We start from the raw sequence: 21,248 nt of genomic DNA on the forward strand, positions 1-21,248 counted from the left end.
CGTGATATTTCATGTCTTTTTTGAATACATGTATTAAACATACAAAGTGATTGGGGAAAATGTAATGGCAATACTAGGCTTCTGATGTCATTAAAGGTCAACTCTAGGCAGGTGTGTGTATGTATACAAACGCACACATTTTATTTTGTTGGAAAGCCTCTGAACTGTAATGCCTGTAATGTGCTATAATGAAAATAAAGTGACTCTTTGTTTACGCTTTGGACAGAAGGTCAAGAAATAGCCCTCATGTATGTAGTTTTACAGACTTTAAATGTTTGTTTGTCCTCTTTCTTTTAGTATGGATGGAGCAGATCTGTGTTTTGAAATTGTGAAGAGAGCTGATGCTGGGTTTGTGTACAGCGAAGCAGTGGCCAGGTACGGGACACAGTCTGGGAACTGTTTAGAATAATTTAAATATAAAGCTTGAAGTGAAATATAATTTAGGAAGCCCTAATGACCCCTTGTTTTTGCTTTGTGTCCATGCAGTCATTATATGAGGCAGATTTTGGAGGCACTTCGATACTGTCATGACAACAATGTAATTCATCGTGATGTAAAGGTGAGCTCTCCTCGTCCCAAACTACTGAAACCACCTAATCTGTTTCTTAACTGACAACAGAGGGGAGGTTTATCCTTTTCATAACAAATCAGAAATATGCTTTACATCACAGACCTCTTATACTGAAATCTGCTCTTTGTATTAAGTTCTGCTTATTAAGTAGCTTATAAACCAACATGTTCAGTCTGTACCACCTATAGAAGCTCTTCATTCTGCAAACATTTGAAAACCCTAAATCATGATAAGTTGCATCGCATGGCAAACATTGATTTGGATTTGTTAGTTCTTAGAGTCAGATTACCATCAACCAGTGATTCCAACAAGATTAACAAACACTGCTAGACCAGATGGAACAGTTCTGAACTAGGCCCTTGATCCACACACTAGCCAAAAGGATAAACACCCGTGGGTTCGAGTGTTTCGAAGTAGTTGCACATTATTGCTGGTGTTTCTTTGAATTCTCCTGGAACGCCAGATTTTTGTGTTTTAACTTAAAAGACAAGATGAACAAGACTAGTAAGTTTTGAAGTCAAGTTAAATTGACAGATGAATCATTGTTTTGTACGATATAGACGTGTAATAGATCAAGGATGGTTTCTGATCTGTACAAATCACCCACCACAGTTCAACGTGCACATTGTCCTTAACCACAAAGCTAAGTTAAGCAGTGAGACTTAAAACAAATCTACTCTCTGGCCCCTTCCTGGCTCTATGTACCACAGCTTTGTTCTTTACGCACTACCACACTCTCGTGTGTGTGTGTGTGTGTGTGTGTGTGTGTGTGTGTGTGTGTGTGTGTGTGTGTGTGTGTGTGTGTGTGTGTGTGTGTGAAGAGGGGCATGCTATTGTTTGGTCTGTACGCAAGTCTCTCTGTGCATGTTTTATTCCAAATAGACAAGATCATTTTGACATAACATTTGTTGTTTTTTGCAAGACAGGGCAAAATGTGTTTTAACAATATTCATCGGATACACACAGCTCATAACTGCACATTTGCATTTTCAGAAACATGGTAGCACTCTCTAAGAAAAATAAAGTGTGTAAAAGCTGCCATCATGGTAGTCACGAACTGCGTCTCAAAGACAATACTTAAAAGGTTTATTTTGTGATACAATAATTACCTCTCCAACCTACATCAGACAAGTCAGATATTTTCACTGTAATCATTTATGCAGTATTAGAAAGTTGTATATATTCATAATCACTGTTGGCCAGTCAGTCCTGTGCTGAAAGGGGTGGAGTTGACTTCACAAATACTGTTCCTTTGGATGTTTAGTTCAGGGTTAGCCAAAGCCAGAGGCACTGATGGCCGTCTGAACTCAGTTGTTGAGCTGACAGATGTTGCATCGCTCAAAAAGAGGTTACCAAATCTGAGTCCGAGTGCACTGAGTGCAGTTCTACGCACTGAGCCAGATAAGAGAAAGTACATGACAGGATCCAAACAGCTATTGAAAGCAGAGAACAACAGCATCACCTCATTAATGTGATCCACCAGTTGCAAGTAGTCACAAGATGTAGTTTCACTCAGCTGGGAGAGGATGTAGAAAGGGCGAAAGGCGTGGTAGGGCCCAAAACACACGGTAAATAGAAAGAGGACAAAAAAAGACTTCTTGGCAGTTCGTTCGTATCTATGTGCATTGGGAAGGTCTGGTTTGTCCCGAGATGCCCTCAACAACTGGGACGCAATCTTTGCATAGGAGACCATGAGCATGATAAAGACAACCCAGAAAAATGCCACTAGCAATGCGTTGAAGTAAGCTTTCCCTTTGGCTATGCGGCGCTGCTTGTACTGGAAGCAGTGATCATTATCCTCTTTGTCCTCTGATGTGGCAATCATGGGCACCACCGCTACCAGTGACAGACCCCACAAAGCCCCACATGCCATCCGGCTCCATGGCCAGCTGTGCCCACACAGGGTGATCCTCATGCCTTTTCGTGCTCTGCCCTTCCCCTTCAGCCTTAAGTATCTGTCCAAACTGATGAGGCCCAGTAATGTTATACTGATGTACATGTTCATATAAAATAGATTCCCAACCAGCTTGCAAGCTACAGATCCAAGTGGCCACTTGTTTCCATTTACATGGTAAAAGACCCTGAAGGGCAGACATGCCAGGAGGACCAGATCAGCCACAGCACAGTTGATGAGGAACAATCTCACAGAGTTGTGGCTTGAATGCAGGAACAGAAAAACCCAAAGGGCAAAGAGGTTACCCATGAGCCCGAAGAGAAAGAAGAGAGAGTAGACGATTGCAAGTGGCAGACGTAGGGCTGTGTCATCCAATGAACATATTGTCTGGTTTGGGCTCATGAAAAGAGAGGGGGAAGGAGCAAGAGGGGTGGCTGACGTGAAAGATGACATTGAAACTTGTATGGATAAAGTAGAGATGGGTAGAGAGAAATTAGATGCTGCAGAGGCAGTATATGTAAAAGGGACGGAGAAGGCAAAGGAAGACATGGTCATTGTGTCTCAGTAGCGATGACTTCAGGGTTGTGAGTCAATCTCTGAGAAAAGGAAAAGGCAAATGTCAGTTCACTCTCACTGAACAACACAATGAAAATTCAAATTTTAAACAGCCATCATCAAAGACAAGAAATAAATGGTGTGCCCTCACTGTGAAACTGTAGTTACATATTTTATGAGTAATGCAGACAGGTGAGTAATATGTGGGTTGTAGCTTGAAAGGTCACAAACATAATACTAGTGTGAAATGGAAATTATAGTAATTTAATACGATGCCGGTAAAAAGGTACAGCACCCCTTAAAAAAGGAGCTCTAGAAGAAAGCTTTGGAATATACTGTAAAGTGTAAAAATGTCCTCTAAACAACTACATTTTTTGTAGTATGTAGACTTTTTTTTTTCTCATGAATGAGACATGACCAGTTTAAAGTTCCATGCCTATTTAATACTTACATACATAATTGCAGTGGAGCAAGCTCTCACATCACTCACAATCACTGTGATTGCTAGACACAGAGCTTTGGATTAAAGCAGGTCACTCACCATCAGAATTTCCTCTATAGGAAAATCAGCACGGCTGCAGTTTAAATGTGTGAAAATCTGCAGAGAGCTCTGGAAGCACAGTAGTCCAGCCTGTATTTTTCCTTAGTCAGACAGAAGCCATTTGATGAAATGTGAGTTGTAAAATCAAACGTGGGTTACATACAGGACATGGTAAAATATGCTAGAAATTTTCCGTGTCGTTAACACTGTTCTGTTGCTATCTTCACCTTTCTCTTCAGTTTCTGAATGACTCATAAATCCGGATAGTGTTGGCTCCTCCCCATTTTCTTCTCAGTACAAGGTTTTCTGCTTTCCACTTCAGTCCTTTCTGCAGACGTTCTTAAGCTCTCTTTCTTCACTGACTAGCTTTTTATTACTGTCTCCGTCTCACAGAAATAACCGTATACTCTGCAGGCCCTCTTCTGTCACCCTCTTCTTTTTCCTCTCACTGTGTTTCTCTTTATATAGTACTGCATCATACTACATTCTCTACACCCTCGGTTTCCCCATTTACAAATTTGAAAATGTGAAGACAGGAAGTAAGCCCACCACTAAATAGACTTGCACACTCGCCATGTTCCTGAGCTTCACCTGTGGCTTAGTTTTCCTAAGTGTGTTTCCTCAGGCACCTAGTGTCTCATTCAAAATGAAATACATTTTTAAACAGCGATGTTACATTTGAGTAGAAGTTAATATTTTAAGTGCAGATCAGTGACACTGTAGTACATGTGGTTAATACTTCTGCTTTTTTTTATTTCCCCTACCCAAATATGCATGTTTTCATCCCCACAAAGATATTTTGTGTGTGTGTTTAGTGCTTAAGTTTTGTCTTAGAAGATACAGTACCTTGTTGTTTGAACCTTGTCTGTGAGGTTTTGCATGCAAAAAGCTAGATATTTCTGATGTATCGTTGAGATAAGTTAGGTTTTTTTTTCCCACATACTAAAAAAAACGCGCTACAAGTATAGGTATACACCTGAGGTGTGTTTAAAGGTGTAATGCTAAAATGCAAAATTAATGGATATGAATAAGAAATAGTGAAATAATCGCTGTTTACAATTATGGTATTTAAAGGTTTGAATATACTGTATTTTAGCAATAGAAGATGTTTTTATTTTCCCCTAGTTTGCCCTAGATGATTGTATAATTTCCAGTTATGTCCATTGTTCATTTAGTAAAGAAAACTACCTTTTATTTATTTAAAAACATTTATTGAATTAATCTCTGATTTCTTGAAGTATATTCATATCAGATTTTACAGCATTGGAAGTTGTGAACAGATGCATTCATGCAAATAATACAAGAGTTTGTAATTTACAAAACAACAGATTGAGCATGTCATTTTATTCTTTAAAAAAGTCATGCATATAACTTAATGTTTCTTAATTCTTGTGCACGGTCTTAATACTAGGGCAAGAACTATTTCCTGACTATAGTTGTGCGAGTTGCTTTGTCTTTGTGAAACCAAATTCATTAACCAGCACTTGAGATTCTGCACTTTTGCAAAGAATGAGCAAAGCAATGCTCTGCAGAAAATGCATTGTCATAGTCTCATCACATCACATCTTGTTAGTTGGTAGCTTTTGTACAATACCTCCAAATATGAACTTCAATTATTAAATGTATAGGGGCAGCTGTGTGTCACTTGGTAGAGCAGTTGTCCATGAACCACAGTTTCAGTGGTTTGACTCCTGGTTCCTCCTGGCTAAATGTCAAAGTGTCCCTGGGCAATACACTGTTTCCCAAATATTTCCCTAGTGATACTTAGTAAGTTACCGAGTTGCTTTGCATAAAATCATCTGCTAAGCGACTGATTGTAATTAAATGTGATTTGACATTTGACATTTGTCATATTTTTCCCTTTGCAGCCTCACTGTGTGCTGTTGGCCTCAAAGGAAAACTCTGCTCCAGTCAAGCTGGGGGGGTTTGGAGTGGCAATACAGCTGGGAGAGTCTGGCTTAGTAGCTGGAGGTACAGTGGTGCAGTTTGTCAGTTTTTGTTTGTTTGTTTGTTTGTTTGTTTGTTTTTTCACCTGAACCCCTTAACACAAATGCAGGCTTTGCCACTACAAATACCCACACTGATATAATAGTCACAAAAAAGAAAATTATAAACTAATTATTATAAAAACTTAAAACTCTGCATTCTAATTAAACTGTTTTAGATTTCAGAAGTTAAATCAGTGGTAGTCTAATAAACAACTGTTAGATATGCATATCATGTTTATCATATCTTTACACCCTTGTCACATCAGTTAGATCTTGACAAAAACCTGATTTTTATTTATTTATTTATTTTTTTTGTAATTAATTCTCTCTCACTTTATTCTTTCTTCAGGTAGAGTCGGTACTCCCCACTTCATGGCCCCAGAGGTGGTGAAGAGGGAGCCATACGGGAAACCTGTAGATGTGTGGGGATGTGGAGTCATCCTCTTCATCCTCCTGTCTGGCTGCCTGCCTTTCTATGGTACCAAGGAGCGCTTGTTTGAGGCCATTATCAAGGGGAAATACAAGGTAAGAAAAATGATTGTCAGTGTAGACGCTGATTGTGTTCACTACTCTTAGATTTGCCCTTTAGCCAAGCACAATAGTGAGCACTATACTGCATTGTTGATCAGATACAAACACAAGGCTTATTTGACATCTCAGTATTTGTTTCTAAAGTGTCTGTGTGTGTGTGTGTGTGCCGTCCAGATGAACCCACGCCAGTGGGCTCACATCTCTGAGAGCGCCAAAGACCTGGTGAGACGCATGCTGATGCTGGACCCTGCTGAGAGAATCACTGTCTATGAGGCCCTTAACCACCCATGGCTGAAGGCAAGTTACACAATTGGACTACTATTACTAGTAGTGATGAATTTAATCCTGGTTCTCACTTTACATATTTTAAACTTTAGCAGGTTATTGTTCTTGGAGTTTGACTTTTCTGAATGTGTGTGATATCACAAAAACAACAGGAAATAAATATTTAATGCCATATGTGTGTTTGTTGTTTAAACACAATGTTTGGCAATTCAAAATTACCTTTAAAGTACTGACCTTAATAATAAAGATTCAAACACTTTTTACGTGCACCACAGTGTTGCTTTCATATCCGTTCTGTGGCTGCCTTTAGAGGTGTGAGTGTGTGTGTGTGTGTGCATATCTCCCCAGTGTTGTGCTTATGGGTTTTACTTATGCTAATGTGAATTTTTGTATGTTTGTGTAGGAGAGGGACAGGTATGCCTACAAGATCCACCTACCAGAAACAGTGGAACAGTTGAGGAAGTTCAACGCGAGGAGGAAGCTGAAGGTTAGTGTCGGATTGATGCCTAATTCAGAGTGGAAAAGTACATTCGTTAGCATGATTACATTGTGAGCGAAGAGGAAGCGTTGCCTATTTCACACCTTGCAGCTGCTTCTTTATACTGACCCAGATTATTTCTTGTCAAATGTTCGACTGCACCTTAAAAAAAAGCATGACTATAAACCCAAGAGTATAGAGTAATAGATTTAAAATCCCTTCCTTGTACCCCAGGGTGCAGTGCTGGCCGCCGTTTCCAGCCACAAGTTTAATTCCTACTATGGTGACCCACCAGAGGAGCTACATGACTTCTCAGATGACCCCACCTCCTCAGGTAAACGACACAACCATCACACTGTCCAGGTTTAGGTAGGGCAAAGAGGAAAGTTAAGAAATGTCATTTAAATTACAATGATGTTACGGTACTGTAGTTGTGTCCCCCTCCACATATAAAATATTAGCAAGGTGCTATGGAAGGTCAGCAAGAGTAAAGCAACATACATCTGCACCAGAGAGCACAATCAGTTTCTGTTTGCATTTTAATGTGATCTCCAGATGTATGTGTAGAGCTTCCTCTGTTAAAATGGTATGAGTTGCTCAACGGCCTCACTTCCCTGTCTCAGCCATCGACTTTCACTTCCTTTGCTGAGAAGACTGCTTGCTGTATAATAATAGTAAGCAAATATAAACAATTTGTGTCATCTTAACAGTTACGTCATCGTCAAATAAATCATAATAAAAGTGCAGGGAATTAAGCTTTTCATCTTTTCTGCTCAGGTTTTTTTAAATGCAGACACTGCAGCCAGATACAGCACCACGTATGCCCTTTATGCTGAGATTGTCTGTTTCAGTCGTGCTTTCTGGTGACTGACTATTTTTGCCCTAGGACACAGACATCTTTCCGGTCATGGACTTGTGTGATTTAGATGCTTGCATCAGCTTGGCAGATTATTCAGACTTTGCTGCCTTTGCTGATTTTTATGTCTTCGTAGCTGCTCGATCTTCTTTCTGTCTTCCCTGCCCTAATCCTTCTTGAAAGAGTCGACACCCTGACTCTTCCTTCTATGCTTTCTTTTGTCTCTGTCTTGTGAGGTGTTAAACTCTACATCTGTAGTTACAGGAAACCTCTAACTGCAACCTCTTTGTTTAATGTAATTTCTCTTCTGTTCTGCTGTCTCTAGGACTTCTAGCTGCTGAAAGTACGTATCCCCCTCCCTACCCATAGTTTCTTTATGTTTAACATTGTGCCAATATTTGTTTTTTGTTGACATAGGCCCTAATCCTCCAAAATGGCTTCCTCTGTTTGTTTGGTTTTTTTTTTTTTTTGGTTATTTTTTTAAACCCAATGGTTTGATTTTTATTTCAAATGCTTCCTCATGACCTGTGAAGATGATATTCTGTTCCGTGCATCTTCATCTATTCCAGCTACAGAAAGGTTGATATAATTAGGTTATTTGGTTAATAAATTATTATGATTACCTTGAGCAATGTTTAAAAAAAAAAAAAAAAAAAGTTCAAAAGGATAAGGTGCTTACATGCTTCAGTGTCCTGACTATTGATGGGATTATCAACATACTAATTCAAGATTACACCCATGTAAGTGTATATAAATGATGCTTGAGGGGCTCAATGCAGCAGATTTGACTGACAATTTGTAGGGTCAATTTCACTTCATTAACATTTCACATGTCCTATACTAAAACGCAGAAATGGTATTGTGTATTCAATTATTGGTTTATTTTAGTTTTGGTTAGTTACTAAATAATTAACAATTTAGGAAACAGGAATTTCATGGGTTATTTTACCAATTGTAGATGATAGTTTTCTTTAATATATCTATACCTACAGTATAACAAGGTCAATAACAGCTTAGAAGCATGCTTTCTCCCCTTCTATTTTCCTTCCTTGCCTCACTACACTCACAAATTTTAATCAAAATATAAAATGTTGTTCTTAGAAAACCTAATAATATTCTAGCAAAATATGAGTTTGTAATTTCCTCCATATCCATCTTGAGCCTGTTTTTCCAGGGCTTCTTGTTAGTTTTCTTGTTAACTAAGCTTACTATATTTCAAAACATGAATGTTGTCTCATTTAACATCCTCCTAAAAATTTCATTCAGTACAGAAATAAACCATTTATCACTAATGAGCTGGTTTACTATAAATATTTTACAAAATGTAATTTTGATGTTATTACATAATTCATTAATTTGTGGATAGCTTCCTTTCCCATCAGAGCATTATAATCTATAGCTAAAACATACTGTAATTAACTTTATATCACATTAAAACTTTACTTCTTCCCCTGCATATGTACTTAATTTTCTATTTTGAATTTTGTTGTTGAGTGAACTCCTCCTAATCCATCATCTACACACTGACTTTCTGAAGTGACTTTCTTCTGATGTTGTATTGATGCCATGTACCGCTGTTTCTCTGGTTTTGCTGCATGTGTGGGCGATGCAGCAGGTACTTGGGGTTAAATAGTTCTGACTGTTTCTATGTGTTTTCTGTTGTGACTGCTATTGTTTGTGATTTTAGTTTTGTGAAGTTTTTCCCCTCATTTGTTTGCCTGTTTGTGAATGGGTAACGTGTCTTTGGATAAGTGTGTGTCATTTTCAGCGTTTGCATCTTGTATTGTGTTGAATGTATGCAGGGACTGCTAGGTGTAATGTTTTTCTTATTCCAATTCATTCTTTAATGTATATAATGTGTGTGTGTGCTCGCGCTCTCACAGGGGCAGTATCGCAGGTTTTAGACAGTCTAGAGGAAATTCATGCTTTGACAGATTGCAGTGAGAAAGATATGGACTTCCTGCACAGTGTCTTCCAAGATCAGCATCTCCACACCCTGTTAGATGTGAGTAAACAACTAGTCCTCTTCATCTGTAATACCTAAAAGTGCCCAGTAGGTGTCATGAAAAGACAAGAGTCTATTATACAGAGAATTTGTTTAATACGTGCAATCTGCTTACAGGCATCTAGACTTAGTATCGTTTGGATTTTACATCCTTGAAGTAAAGTTGTTTCTTTAGTCAAACCTTGTGTTTATCAGTTGGCCTGAAATATATTTGTAATCTGTATTTTCAGCTCTACGACAAAATTAACACCAGATCATCGCCTCAGATTAGAAATCCACCATGCGATGGTGTGCAGAGAGCTAAAGAGGTGAGGCAGTTCTTGAAATAAGAAATAAACTGATAACAAAATTTGATACTGTATATAAAAAATCATAACATTCATGTTTTCTAGTGTTATTTATGACTTGCTCTCTCTCCTTTTCTTCTCCAGGTACTAGAAACTATCTCCTGTTACCCAGAAAACATGGAAGCCAAGGAGCTAAGGAGGATCCTCACACAGCCACACTTCATGGTGGGATATTATTCAGCTAGCACATGTAGCAACATACACTTGTTCTTTTGTCACTGGATCAGGTTGTTGTATGTGTGTCTTCAACACACCTTTTGAAAGGTACAGTCATTGGTGTGTTAGATTACAACCTTCTATATCAGAAGTAGGGCTCTTTTGACACAAAACTCCCTCTGCCGTAAAGCTGCTTAGCACCTGAGATTGGCGAGTCCCCAGGCAGGGATAAACACATGCTGAAGAAAAAGAATACAAACTCAAGAATTAGAGCGCTTGGAGGAACATGCTGAGGGGCTCCAGCGTGGATATATGGAATTTTACTGAGACTGTTAATATTACATTTTTTGTCAGATTTGTCCAGTGGCCTTAACAGATTAGCAACAAGAACAATTTGGGAGGATGCTCTGGAAACTGAGGCAGAATCAATCAGTCAGTGCTGATTGATTTCATGTGAAGGTATAGTAGATTGTGGCTTGTATCAAAGGATTGTGTTGTGGATGGATTTTGTGTTACTGTACGATTATTGCTTTCGTATTTGTACTTTTGGATTTCTGTCCAAAACATTCACAGCAGCTAAAATGTTGGATGATGATTATATGTATTTAGGTGAGTTAAACATACAAGAAACTAAGGTGCTTTCCTGCTGACTTAGGCTGTGGCACTTACTAGAGCTGTCACGCCTTAGGTTTGGTTCAATCCAATTAGCCTATCTCGCTGTCTGAACTAACCAGTTGGGTTTTTAATTCTACCATAGATGTTCAACAGTCCTGCTGGCATAAATGATGCATAGGACTTTAGCATAGAAATCACTTGGGGAATTAACGTCCATTATGAATTTCTTTTTTTCCTCTGTAGTGTATGACTTTATTTATGAGGCGAAGGACTTGTTTTTTCCCCAATGTCAGTTGATCAGTATGATGTTACTTTTGTGGTTATTCTATGCCATGAGTTTGTTGATACACTTGTAAACATGTTTAACAGTTCTACTCAACTACACTACAGGTCAAATACTGTCTAGTGCAAGCTGTTCTGTGCAAGTATCAAGTAGATTTTTGCAAAAATAGTGTGTCATTGAATGGTTAGTGCCCACAGAAGATAAGTGTAAGCCACTCTCTTTCTAAGGGTGGGCTTTTTACTCACTCACATGCAGTAATACTGTGTACTAAATTCATGTACCTACCCCTTTACTGAGATGTGGTATAATGCATTTGTTATATTTACTAATTATGCCTACAGGAATGTGATTACCTTCAGTTGTCATGACCAACCTCGAATTTCAGCCAAAATTAGAATTTTCCTTCTTCAACATTACTGCAATGTTTTGTATACAGCATGGCATTAATACTTACTGCATCATTATTTTATTCTAATAGGACAAAAAATGGGAACCAACGTGGAATACTTAGTAGCTGGATGTAGTATACTTAACATTTGTCTGTCTACGCTTAAGGCGCTGCTGCAGACCCATGATGTGGTGGCCCATGAAGTTTACAGCGATGAGGCACTCAGGGTGACCCCTCCCCCCACCTCACCTTACCTGAACGGAGACTCTCCGGACAGCACCAACGGAGACATGGACCTGGAGAATGTTACAAGGGTTCGTCTGGTTCAATTTCAGAAGAATACTGACGAGCCCATGGTGCGTAGACATAATATTTACACATTCAAATTTTTGCATAATATTTGGATTGACATGTGTTATTATTTAATATTTTAAATTTTATAATTCATCAATCAGAAATACTTTATTAATCCCTGAGGCGAAACTGCTATTGTCCCAGATGCTCCACGCAAGAGTAGGAAATTGTGCATACAAACAATATAATTAACATATTAACTTATTATAATTCATACATGGATTATAAATCTTCCCCCCAAAAAATGTAATACTGTAAATTAGCACCATTTTATTGAAATGCTGTGAAGAATAGCCTAAAGTGTTGGTTTGCATAACAAAAGAGTATTTTTTCCCCTTTTTGCTATAAACAGAATGCTATATTAATGTAACTGAAATTCACATGTGAAACTATACTACAAAGCTCTTGGAATATTATGTTACACCTCACGTAAGTCTGTGTATCCAGTCACTTGAAAGACATAGGCTGAAGTAAGTGAGTCAGAGAAGGACAGTATAATGCATTAGAGGACAATTGACATGCGCCCGACTAAGGCTCATGGACCGGCATGCTTAAGTGTGCATTACCCTCTGTCTCTTTTAGGGCATAACTCTTAAAATGAATGACCTCAACCACTGCATTGTGGCTCGCATCATGCATGGTGGAATGATTCATCGACAAGGTAAACGTGAACATACTATGTGCAACTTTAATCCTTAATGGATAATATTATTAGTGGTGTGGCTGATAACAAAAAGTATAATCCACATTTTTTGATTTTTGAGTTAATTTTAGGTAAATTTCACTCCAAATAAGATTTAGCAGAGAGTTTAATCAGTAGAAGGGGACATACCAGCTTGATAAGATTAATTCTTCTGTTCCTCTCTCATTGAACTAACTTGTAGTAACTGAAATAATTAAATTAAACTTTTCCTTACAATATCTGGGCTCCCCATTGTGCATTCTCAGCAACCCATGGGGCTTCTCCTGGCCTGTGCTTTATGAAGCAATCCTGTTTCAGCACCCAAGAGCATCATTTGTAGCCTTTATTAATTATTTCTCTGCTTCAGGGACTCTGCATGTAGGAGATGAGATTCGAGAGATTAATGGCATCAGTGTTGCCAATCAGACAGTAGAACAGCTCCAAAAGATGTTGGTAAGTCATATTTTCTCTCCTCTGTAGTAGGAGCTTCTTTGGCAGCTTCTGTGTGCCTGATCAAATAAAAGATAGAAACTATATACTGAATGTGCTTAGTTTATTGCATTATGACTGAAAAATGTATAGTAGTTATGTGAACTAGTTTTACTTAACAGTACATTTTATGAGTGGAACATGAGTTTGAAAATTTAGACAGAATTTGTCAAAGCAGAATTAGAAATGTAGCAGTTATGTTATGGGGCAAACATGACATTAGCCTGATCTTTCTTGTTATTATTGTGCTGAGTTTTTTTTAAATAGTTGTTTCCATTCAAAACATGCCTATGTACTTTCCCCCTCCAACAGAGAGAGATGAGGGGTAGCATAACCTTTAAGATTGTACCCAGTTATCGGTCCCAGTCCATGTCTTGTGAGGTAGGTCAACAGAAACAAAACACATTTGCTCTTTTTTTTTTTTTTTTTTTTTTTACAGATTCCACATAAATGCGGTGCTATTTATTTTTTGTTTGTTTGTTTCCCGTTACAGAAGGAGTCACCAGAATTGCCCCAACAGTCGCCTGCAAATGGCCATGCAAGTGTAACCAGCTCCATCCTAGTGAGTTTTGCTCTGTTTCATAGATAAAACAAAAAGCTAGTGAAAGGCAACCTTTCATGTTTGATTAGTGTTTAGTTCCAGCTTATGGTGTAGCAAATTCAAAGTTTAGTCAATTATGAAGATGGCTGATGTGTCAAGGTTTGTATGTTTTTGTATGACTTCATGCCACCACAACTGGTTCAAAAAGGAAATCATCACATATACACAATATGCAATTTTGACCTGATATTACAAATAAATTAGTGAGCACTCCTGTGCAAAAAACAGCACAAACTAATAAAATGTCAATGTCATCCCACCTAGGATCTACCATCAACAATTCAGCCCAAAGGCCGTCAGGTGAGAATTATACCTTTGCACTGCAACCACACTGTTTAGATTCAACTTTGTGCTCCCCTCTTTGTCCTACAATTTACTGATATGACAAACTGACACCCACCTCAGTAAGCCCAAATCTGCCTATGTGTTCTTAAAAGCTATTTTGCATTTTTCCATTCCATCTATTTCTTTTACATCAAGCATTAACTCTAGTGTGCTTTATAATAGTGAAAAGGAATTAAATCTGTAATGTCAGGAAATATTTGTAGTGAAAACTTTACACTTTTTTGTTTTGGTTAACTCAAATCCATTTACCATTTGTTTAATTTTACTAATTTTGTCTGTAGCATGATGATTATCATGCTCCGAGATCCCACATACACATGCATATATATGTGGAAAATGCAGTACAAGCATTGTAATATATTAAAATATCCAGTGGTGGATTCCTCATGACATACCACCTCTGTTTATACCCCATCATTTTCTACTGCATGATATATGTGTAAGTGTGTGTGATGCTCTCAACCCTATAGATCTCCAGATCTGCTATCAAGGACAAATTGTCCGTTAAGGTAAGATGTCTCTAAGTGGACCCTCTGTAGAAATAGATCCCAGCTCCTCCCACCCTCATCACAGAATTTGGGTTCTTATCACAGTTGTGTGTAAATGCCATGCTACCTATCAAGGCTAAGTTTTCATACCTAGTCTGTCAGTGGACACAGAAGGCAAAAAAATGTGAATGTACGCACATGAACTGTTGATATAATGAACAGTGGAAAAGCGCTTTGCTCAATTATTTCTGTCATGCTGATCATTCATTTAAATGTTTGTGGCCTTTCTTGCTTCAGCGTATATGCTCTGGATTTCCCCTCTGCTGTCTTATTGGCTCTTGTCAGCACTGCATTTCTAATTACCTAACACGTTTGCAGCCAGTCTCTTCATATGGGCAGCTTGGCCTATCACGTTTTTTCCCATATATTCTTCTGTGATTGCAACATTATGCTTTACTGTTGTGTCGGCACCGAACACTGTTTTTCTTTTTTGTCTTGTCCTGTTCCAACAGATTTATGTACGTGCACAGTTTGAGTATGATCCAGCAAAAGATGACCTCATTCCATGTAAGGAGGCTGGCATTCGATTCCGTGTTGGTGATATCATTCAGATCATCTCAAAGGATGACCACAACTGGTGGCAGGGAAAGCTGGAGAACACAAAGAATGGTACAGCGGGCCTTATCCCCTCACCTGAGCTACAGGAGTGGTGAGTAGAACACCAAAAACACATTTGTGCACATACTGAATCAGTTTAGTTTTACTACAAATATACATCCAGCTATCCGTACCACCCTCTCATCAACAAATCTGTGTGGTCTTCTTCATTCAAATTACAAGCTTTGCTGACTCTTTGTAACAATGATCAACAAAGCATCAACAAAGTCCACACACTCCTTCCAGGATTTGAACCTGGTTCTTCCATCACATGATAGAAGGGTGACCTATATTCCACAGGAGTTCAGAAATGGCTTTGTTACAGTGCTCAGCGTATCACCACCTAGCCTGTTTCGTACTAAGTTTTTCCCTGACAATAGTACAGACATGACAACGAGACCCCCCACCATGCCTAAAGTATATGACAATCAAAAATTGTATTTTAAATGTAGGGATGCTACATACACGACCGATCTGCTTCTTGTTAACCTCCTTTGGATGATTATGAAGGGATCAGAGAGCCTTTCTTGTTGCTGTCATGACCAAATTTCACTGTATGTCCTACATCCAGTCCCGCTTTATTTATTTATTTTTAAGAGTGAGAACTAGATGCTCTTGACTTACTAAAGGCCATATGATTTGTCCATTGCTGTACTTAAAATGCACATTTTAATTGCCTATCCTCCCCCCAGCTTGGTGAGAAAGCAGCAATAGTGAGAAGAAATGTGTAAATCAGAGAAATTAAAGTTGTTTTGATTGTTACACAGCAGTAACATTCTAAAACAAATGTGGCCACCTCCACAAAACCCTGCAGAAAGTACTTAGTATAAATACAACTGAAGTGCACATTTCTCTTGTCTGCTCCTCCGTGGCTTCTTTGCTCTGCAGGTGTGTGTGTGTATAGTCAGATGTACAGAGTAGTGACAATAGGTCTGACAATATGATTTTGTGCTGCTAAACAAAACCATGTTTAACTGAACGTAAATTAATATGAATGTTTAAGTTTAAATCTGAAATCAGACTACACATGGCAAGTTAAAATTTGTTGGCCACAGATTTAAAACTATGTTTTATAATAAAAATAAATTCAACATGTTTTATTTAATTCGTCTTTTTTGATAATTATGAAATTATCACAGATAAACATTCTTTCATAACCAATATAATGTTGATTGGTAGGAATATCCTGTTATTTTATGCTGATAGCATAAACAGCCGGTTAAAAACCTCGTCAAGGTGCCAGGGAAATGTTCTAGGGGAAACACTGCATAGCCATAGTGTTGTTACTTGTATCAATACCTTTTCACATTTTTAGTATACACTAATTAGGCATAACTTTATGACCACCTGTGCAATTTAATGCAACCTATGTAATATAACCTTGTAAAAGTAGAATTCATGGCAGAGCGACTGTATTGGATTGCACAGGTAATCATAATATGATGTCTGATCAGTGTTTATAATATTGCCAAAGCACATCGGCCTTAAATCTCAGACAATACCATTTAACTTGACAGTGCATGTGTTGTTTTTAGGCGTGTGGCTTGTATAGCAATGGAGAAGACCAAACAAGAACAGCAAGCTAGTTGTACCTGGTTTGGCAAAAAGAAGAAACAATACAAAGACAAGTACCTGGCCAAGCACAATGCAGGTAAGCCTAAAGATATTATAGCAGCTACAGTAAGCTGACTCATGGCAGTCATTTGATTTGTGAGCTCAGCTTGAAGCTCACTAATGTACAGCAGTATAACTCAAAACAAAGAAACTACTCTGTGGTCATGCAACTGACCCTAACTAAGCATGTAAGAAATACACTTTCAAGCTGCACTACAATTTTTTAAGATTGTATTGATTTGTGTATGCGTTGAGGAATTTTACTATTCAAAAACAGTAGACATTTGAATTTAAGTGGCATGTGGTATAATTACGTTGTTGGACCTTTTGAACACCCAGTATGCGTAAGTGCTGCATGTCCTGTGTGTTTTCCCTTTGACTGACCTCTACTGACCTCTATTACTACTGTCTCAATTTTGCATTGTTTTTCATTGACTGCATTACAGTTAACAGCTTTTGATGTTTAAAATGTGTTTTTTGTTCAAGTTGTATTCTTTTGTTTTTTTATTAACCCTTCCCCTCCCACCCTCTGTCCATATTTCATGCTCTCTCTTACCCAATGACATGGCTGCATGTAAGTAACTCCAGACAGCTGTTGTCCAGCTTCTGTGTTTTTCTTTCTGCTTTTTATAGCCCGCCCTCTTCCTAATGTCTCCCTGGTTTTAAATAACTACTGCTCTGGCTTTTTGAGAACAAAGTAATTAAAATTGAGGAGGTGCTAGTACCTTTTGTGATATTCAGCTTCTGTCTGAACAAAGCCTAGTGCACATTAAGTTCAAAATATTAGAACTTAACGCTGCTCCAATATGGTTAAAAAAATCTAAATTATTTTCGATACTGTAATGAAAATTATTTGACTCATCGTTGACTTTAGAAAAAACAAGTTGCACTTTCAGATACAGTATTTCATACAGGAAATTTAACTGTAATTGCTGTTTGTTTTAGGTTGAGTACAGGTATATTTTTGTATCCACTCATCTTTGAACACTTGACCTTACTTTTGAAAAAGCACCCGTTTTTTTCAGTTGCTGTGCTACAGTTTATTTGGCATTGGATCCCGAGACTCAATAGATTCTTAGGTGAAATGAAGTCTGTTTTCCCATAGATGTAAATTTCACTTCACCATAAAGTGAAGATAACAAGCTACCTCTGACAACTCTCGAGCCATGGGATCTAACATTTGATAGTGTGCTCTTTCACCTGACTGGATAAAATGCAGCAAGAAAAGTACCAGCACATTTCTGCCAAGACAGCCCTGCTGCATCTTTCAAACAATCTTAAGATCTAATGTGAAACACTTTGCTAGATGGATAAATGTCCCTTTGGGTCCAAACCCAGACTGGATTTATAATAATTAATATAATAATCTAGGGCCATGATCTAATCTAAAGAATCGCTTTTGTCACTCTTGTCTGTTCACTCTTTTGGCTCTTCAGTGACAACATAACTGCCTGCCTGACAGGATTCTAACAGGCTTAGCTAGTACATGAGCCATCTTGTTGTGAAGCATCTTTGGCTGAACTTAACATGCCATAGCCTGGCTGAGAGAGTATTTGAGTGAGGAGCACAAGAGCACCACTTCAAAAAGTGTGTGCTGGAATTATAACCCAAGACTAAATGGAAAGGGGCACAATTGTTTAACTTAAAATTTAAATTCAGTTTTGGATCAACCCTAATTTTAAGTATGATCTAATTCCCTTCTGGGTTTCCATTTATTTATTGGAATATTTATTTCCATTTTATTATAACCCAGCTAAAATTAATGCAGCCTGATACAGTAGCACTGCAGTCTTGCTGCAAATCATAAATGAATTATCTAGGTATACCTTTTTAAAAACAAATTTTGGGGTGGGAAGGGTACTGAGGAACTACTTTGTCCTAATTCACTTAAAGTCACTCAGATATAACATTTACCTACAGTGTAGGTAATGCACACTTAATATGAGCAACCTTTTGTGGCTAATGCTAAGCTAACATATGGTATCCTTTGTGCTGCAGTGTTTGACCAACTAGACTTGGTGACATATGAAGAAGTCGTCAAGCTGCCGTCATTCAAAAGGAAAACATTGGTTTTGCTTGGTAAGTAAAAACAGAAGATTGAGTGATTATCTTAAAAGCTGTTAAAAAAATTGAGCTGAATAATAAAAAAAGCTGAATAATTGACTTTTCAATATTGAAAAGACATTAAACTGCAGTCATCACTTGCAACTAAGTCGGATGAGAGGCTTCTTTTTTTTTGACAAGTTCATTTAATTGTCTCTGTTGGCTTCTTTTAATACAGGTGCACATGGAGTTGGGAGGAGGCACATCAAGAACACACTCATTGCCAAACATCCTGACCGCTTTGCATACCCTATTCCTCGTAAGGAGACGCACAGACCCAAGATGTAGAAATTGACAATATGAAACACAGATCAGCTAATAAAGTGGTTTAAAGCTTCTTTAGTAAACAAAAGGTTCTTCATAACTTGCATATGATGCAGAGCACAGAATAGGAATTTCACAAACATGTACATGCTGAGCATCATTCTTACTCAACTCTTTCAAGTTTTGTGTATAACCCTTTGGAATTGTATAGTATTTTTGCTTATGCACATTCAGAACTGTTAAATTGTATCTTTACTCAGACACAACTCGGCCTCCTAAGAAAGACGAGGAGAATGGAAAGAACTACTACTTTGTGTCTCATGAACAGATGATGCAGGACATCAGCAACAATGACTACCTAGAGTATGGCAGCCATGAGGATGCCATGTATGGAACCAGACTGGAGACTATTAGGCAGATACATGCCCAGGGCATGATTTCCATCCTGGATGTTGAACCACAGGTAACAAAATATGTAGATCTAAAGCCTTATTCAACACACTGCTGACTTTGTAGGACACAGGTGAAACATATACAAAGACAATACAAGGATGTGAAAAAAGTAAAGTGACAATATATTTAATAATTGATTTGAGATTGGACTGCTTTTAAATGCTTAATTTAGACAAAGTTGAGACATGGGCATGGTTGCTGCATCACCTATTTTTAACACCATTTAAGTGTTTTGGAACTGAGGAGACCAGTTGCTTTAGGGTTGTAAGCAAAATGTTTCTCCATTTTTGCTTGATTTATAAGATTTCATTTGGTCAACAGCTCAGTTCGTCTTTGTTAAATTATTGTTTCATAAGCTCCAAATGTTTTCAGTGGGTGAAAAAGTAATGTTCCTAGTAAAGAAGAATAAAATAAGCCTAGGCTTATACTGCCATACCACCTTGTCTTTTAACACTAAGCATTTGGCAACTGAGGGGACAAATTGCTTTAATGAAATTTATTTCCATTGCTTGAAAATTCAATTTCAACCTGTTGTCCTTGTGTTCATTTCAAACAAATGGTTGTAAATGGATCATAAATATTAAGCACAAACTAATAGTCAAATAAAATCTGCATGTTAAGTTCATTTTCTGCCTGACAAGTCCATACCATTCTACTGATCAGTTTTTCTAGAGATTCAATTGGGCAAAGTGGCAGACAAATTCAATGATTGGTGATTGCTTCATTTTGCAGCGAGTCAATGACCTTAAGCATTAGGGGTGGGACAGAAAAAAGATTCATTGTCGATTTGTTGTGATTTTTCTGCCCAAGAGATGTTATCGATACTCTGATATCACCTGATATGCTTTAGTCAAATAAAAGGTCTAAACTGACACACCCACATTGAGGCGGTTACCAGAGTGGCGCTAACCACTGATGCATCGGCATCGTTTACTTTAAAAGTTTAGATCCACTTTGGATTTTATAGTGATGAAACAAATGAAACAAAACCTATGTAGTCGGGAAGAACGGTCTTGGAAAAACTAAAGTTCAATGGCAACACAACCAACATGCATGTCCATCTTTCTCCCCATCACCCAGATTTGTGTGAGGAAAACATTAACGCTGCATCAGTTGCACAGTTACAAAGCTTAATTTTTCATCACCAAGGGTGATGGAGTTATTAGCCTTACAGCGTAGTGGGAATTTAAATTTTTCACTGAATGCTGCAAACTCTGGAACCAAGGTATGAAGTCTGAAAATAGCTGAAAATATTTCACCCAAACAGTGGTTCCATACACACAGGAGAGAGATGGTAGATAATTCACTCGAAACTGCTGTGGGAGTTGCCTAGAAATGCATGGACGTGAATGGAAACTGAGTTCTATGTGATAATTATGGTTCATTTTAATAATGATGGGTGGGAAATGATTTAAAAAAAATTTTTTACACACACACACTTTTATTCACAAACAGTCTTCTCTGGCAGTCTTTTTCAAGTTTAAGGCAGCTTGACAGTTGTTTATGCACTTTTAAAGAGAACTATACAATAGATGCACAGTTCTCTTTAAAAACTATTGTACGGTCGAATTATGTATACTTTTTGACAATGTTTATAAAGATCTACAGATATCATTATGATCTCGAACAAACAGTTTGAGAACACTGACCGATCAGCTCAGCAGACCTTTTAAGGAGGCCTAGGAGCAAATTATACCTGAATATC

The 21,248-nt window shown here is 37.9% G+C and overlaps 2 protein-coding genes and 1 long non-coding RNA gene across 14 annotated transcripts in view; 1 reads left to right on the forward strand and 2 right to left on the reverse strand.

The window, feature by feature from the left end:
• Positions 1-21,248, forward strand: part of LOC137108550 (peripheral plasma membrane protein CASK-like) — a 40,201-nt gene that overhangs the window by 13,833 nt on the left and 5,120 nt on the right. For 2 of the 11 annotated variants that reach the window (XM_067493281.1, XM_067493271.1), the window contains exons 4-26: positions 298-375; positions 487-559; positions 5,430-5,532; positions 5,899-6,074; positions 6,255-6,377; positions 6,769-6,852; positions 7,078-7,177; positions 8,025-8,041; positions 9,579-9,704; positions 9,935-10,012; positions 10,136-10,216; positions 11,661-11,849; positions 12,430-12,508; positions 12,897-12,982; positions 13,331-13,399; positions 13,512-13,580; positions 13,884-13,919; positions 14,435-14,473; positions 14,965-15,161; positions 16,645-16,760; positions 18,722-18,802; positions 19,005-19,085; positions 19,351-19,553. In XM_067493281.1, the coding sequence (XP_067349382.1) occupies positions 298-375; positions 487-559; positions 5,430-5,532; positions 5,899-6,074; positions 6,255-6,377; positions 6,769-6,852; positions 7,078-7,177; positions 8,025-8,041; positions 9,579-9,704; positions 9,935-10,012; positions 10,136-10,216; positions 11,661-11,849; positions 12,430-12,508; positions 12,897-12,982; positions 13,331-13,399; positions 13,512-13,580; positions 13,884-13,919; positions 14,435-14,473; positions 14,965-15,161; positions 16,645-16,760; positions 18,722-18,802; positions 19,005-19,085; positions 19,351-19,553 (2,284 nt within the window). Of the gene's footprint in view, positions 1-297; positions 376-486; positions 560-5,429; positions 5,533-5,898; positions 6,075-6,254; positions 6,378-6,768; positions 6,853-7,077; positions 7,178-8,024; positions 8,043-9,578; positions 9,705-9,934; positions 10,013-10,135; positions 10,217-11,660; positions 11,850-12,429; positions 12,509-12,896; positions 12,983-13,330; positions 13,400-13,511; positions 13,581-13,883; positions 13,920-14,434; positions 14,474-14,964; positions 15,162-16,644; positions 16,761-18,721; positions 18,803-19,004; positions 19,086-19,350; positions 19,554-21,248 lie in introns of all 11 variants that reach the window. The other 9 variants (XM_067493274.1, XM_067493272.1, XM_067493278.1 and 6 more) reach the window with 9 other exon arrangements.
• On the reverse strand, positions 1,500-4,113 carry LOC137108551 (probable G-protein coupled receptor 34). Of its 2 annotated transcripts, XM_067493284.1 has the most exons (3): positions 3,789-4,113; positions 3,562-3,662; positions 1,500-3,061 (listed from the first exon to the last, which is right to left on the reverse strand). In XM_067493284.1, the coding sequence occupies exon 3, from the start codon at positions 3,018-3,020 to the stop codon at positions 1,761-1,763; it is 1,260 nt and encodes a 419-aa protein (XP_067349385.1). In that variant the 5' UTR covers positions 3,021-3,061; positions 3,562-3,662; positions 3,789-4,113; the 3' UTR covers positions 1,500-1,760. The 2 variants fall into 2 exon arrangements, with proteins under 2 accessions (XP_067349385.1, XP_067349384.1); XM_067493283.1 differs by lacking the exon at positions 3,789-4,113 and having other exon boundaries at positions 3,562-3,782.
• LOC137108553 (uncharacterized) overlaps positions 6,372-21,248 on the reverse strand; it is a 29,889-nt gene continuing 15,012 nt past the window's right edge. Inside the window, exon 4 of the long non-coding RNA XR_010912212.1 lies at positions 6,372-6,871. This is a non-coding gene — a long non-coding RNA (uncharacterized lncRNA). The remainder of the gene's footprint in view (positions 6,872-21,248) is intronic.

The sequence above is a fragment of the Channa argus genome, chromosome 23 (genome assembly GCF_033026475.1).
Source record: "Channa argus isolate prfri chromosome 23, Channa argus male v1.0, whole genome shotgun sequence".
NCBI classification, from domain to species: Eukaryota; Metazoa; Chordata; class Actinopteri; order Anabantiformes; family Channidae; genus Channa; species Channa argus.

Bases quoted from the DNA above. Each gene is read 5' to 3' on its own strand.
- LOC137108551 (XM_067493284.1), bottom strand. From the start codon at position 3,020: ATGACCATGTCTTCCTTTGCCTTCTCCGTCCCTTTTACATATACTGCC.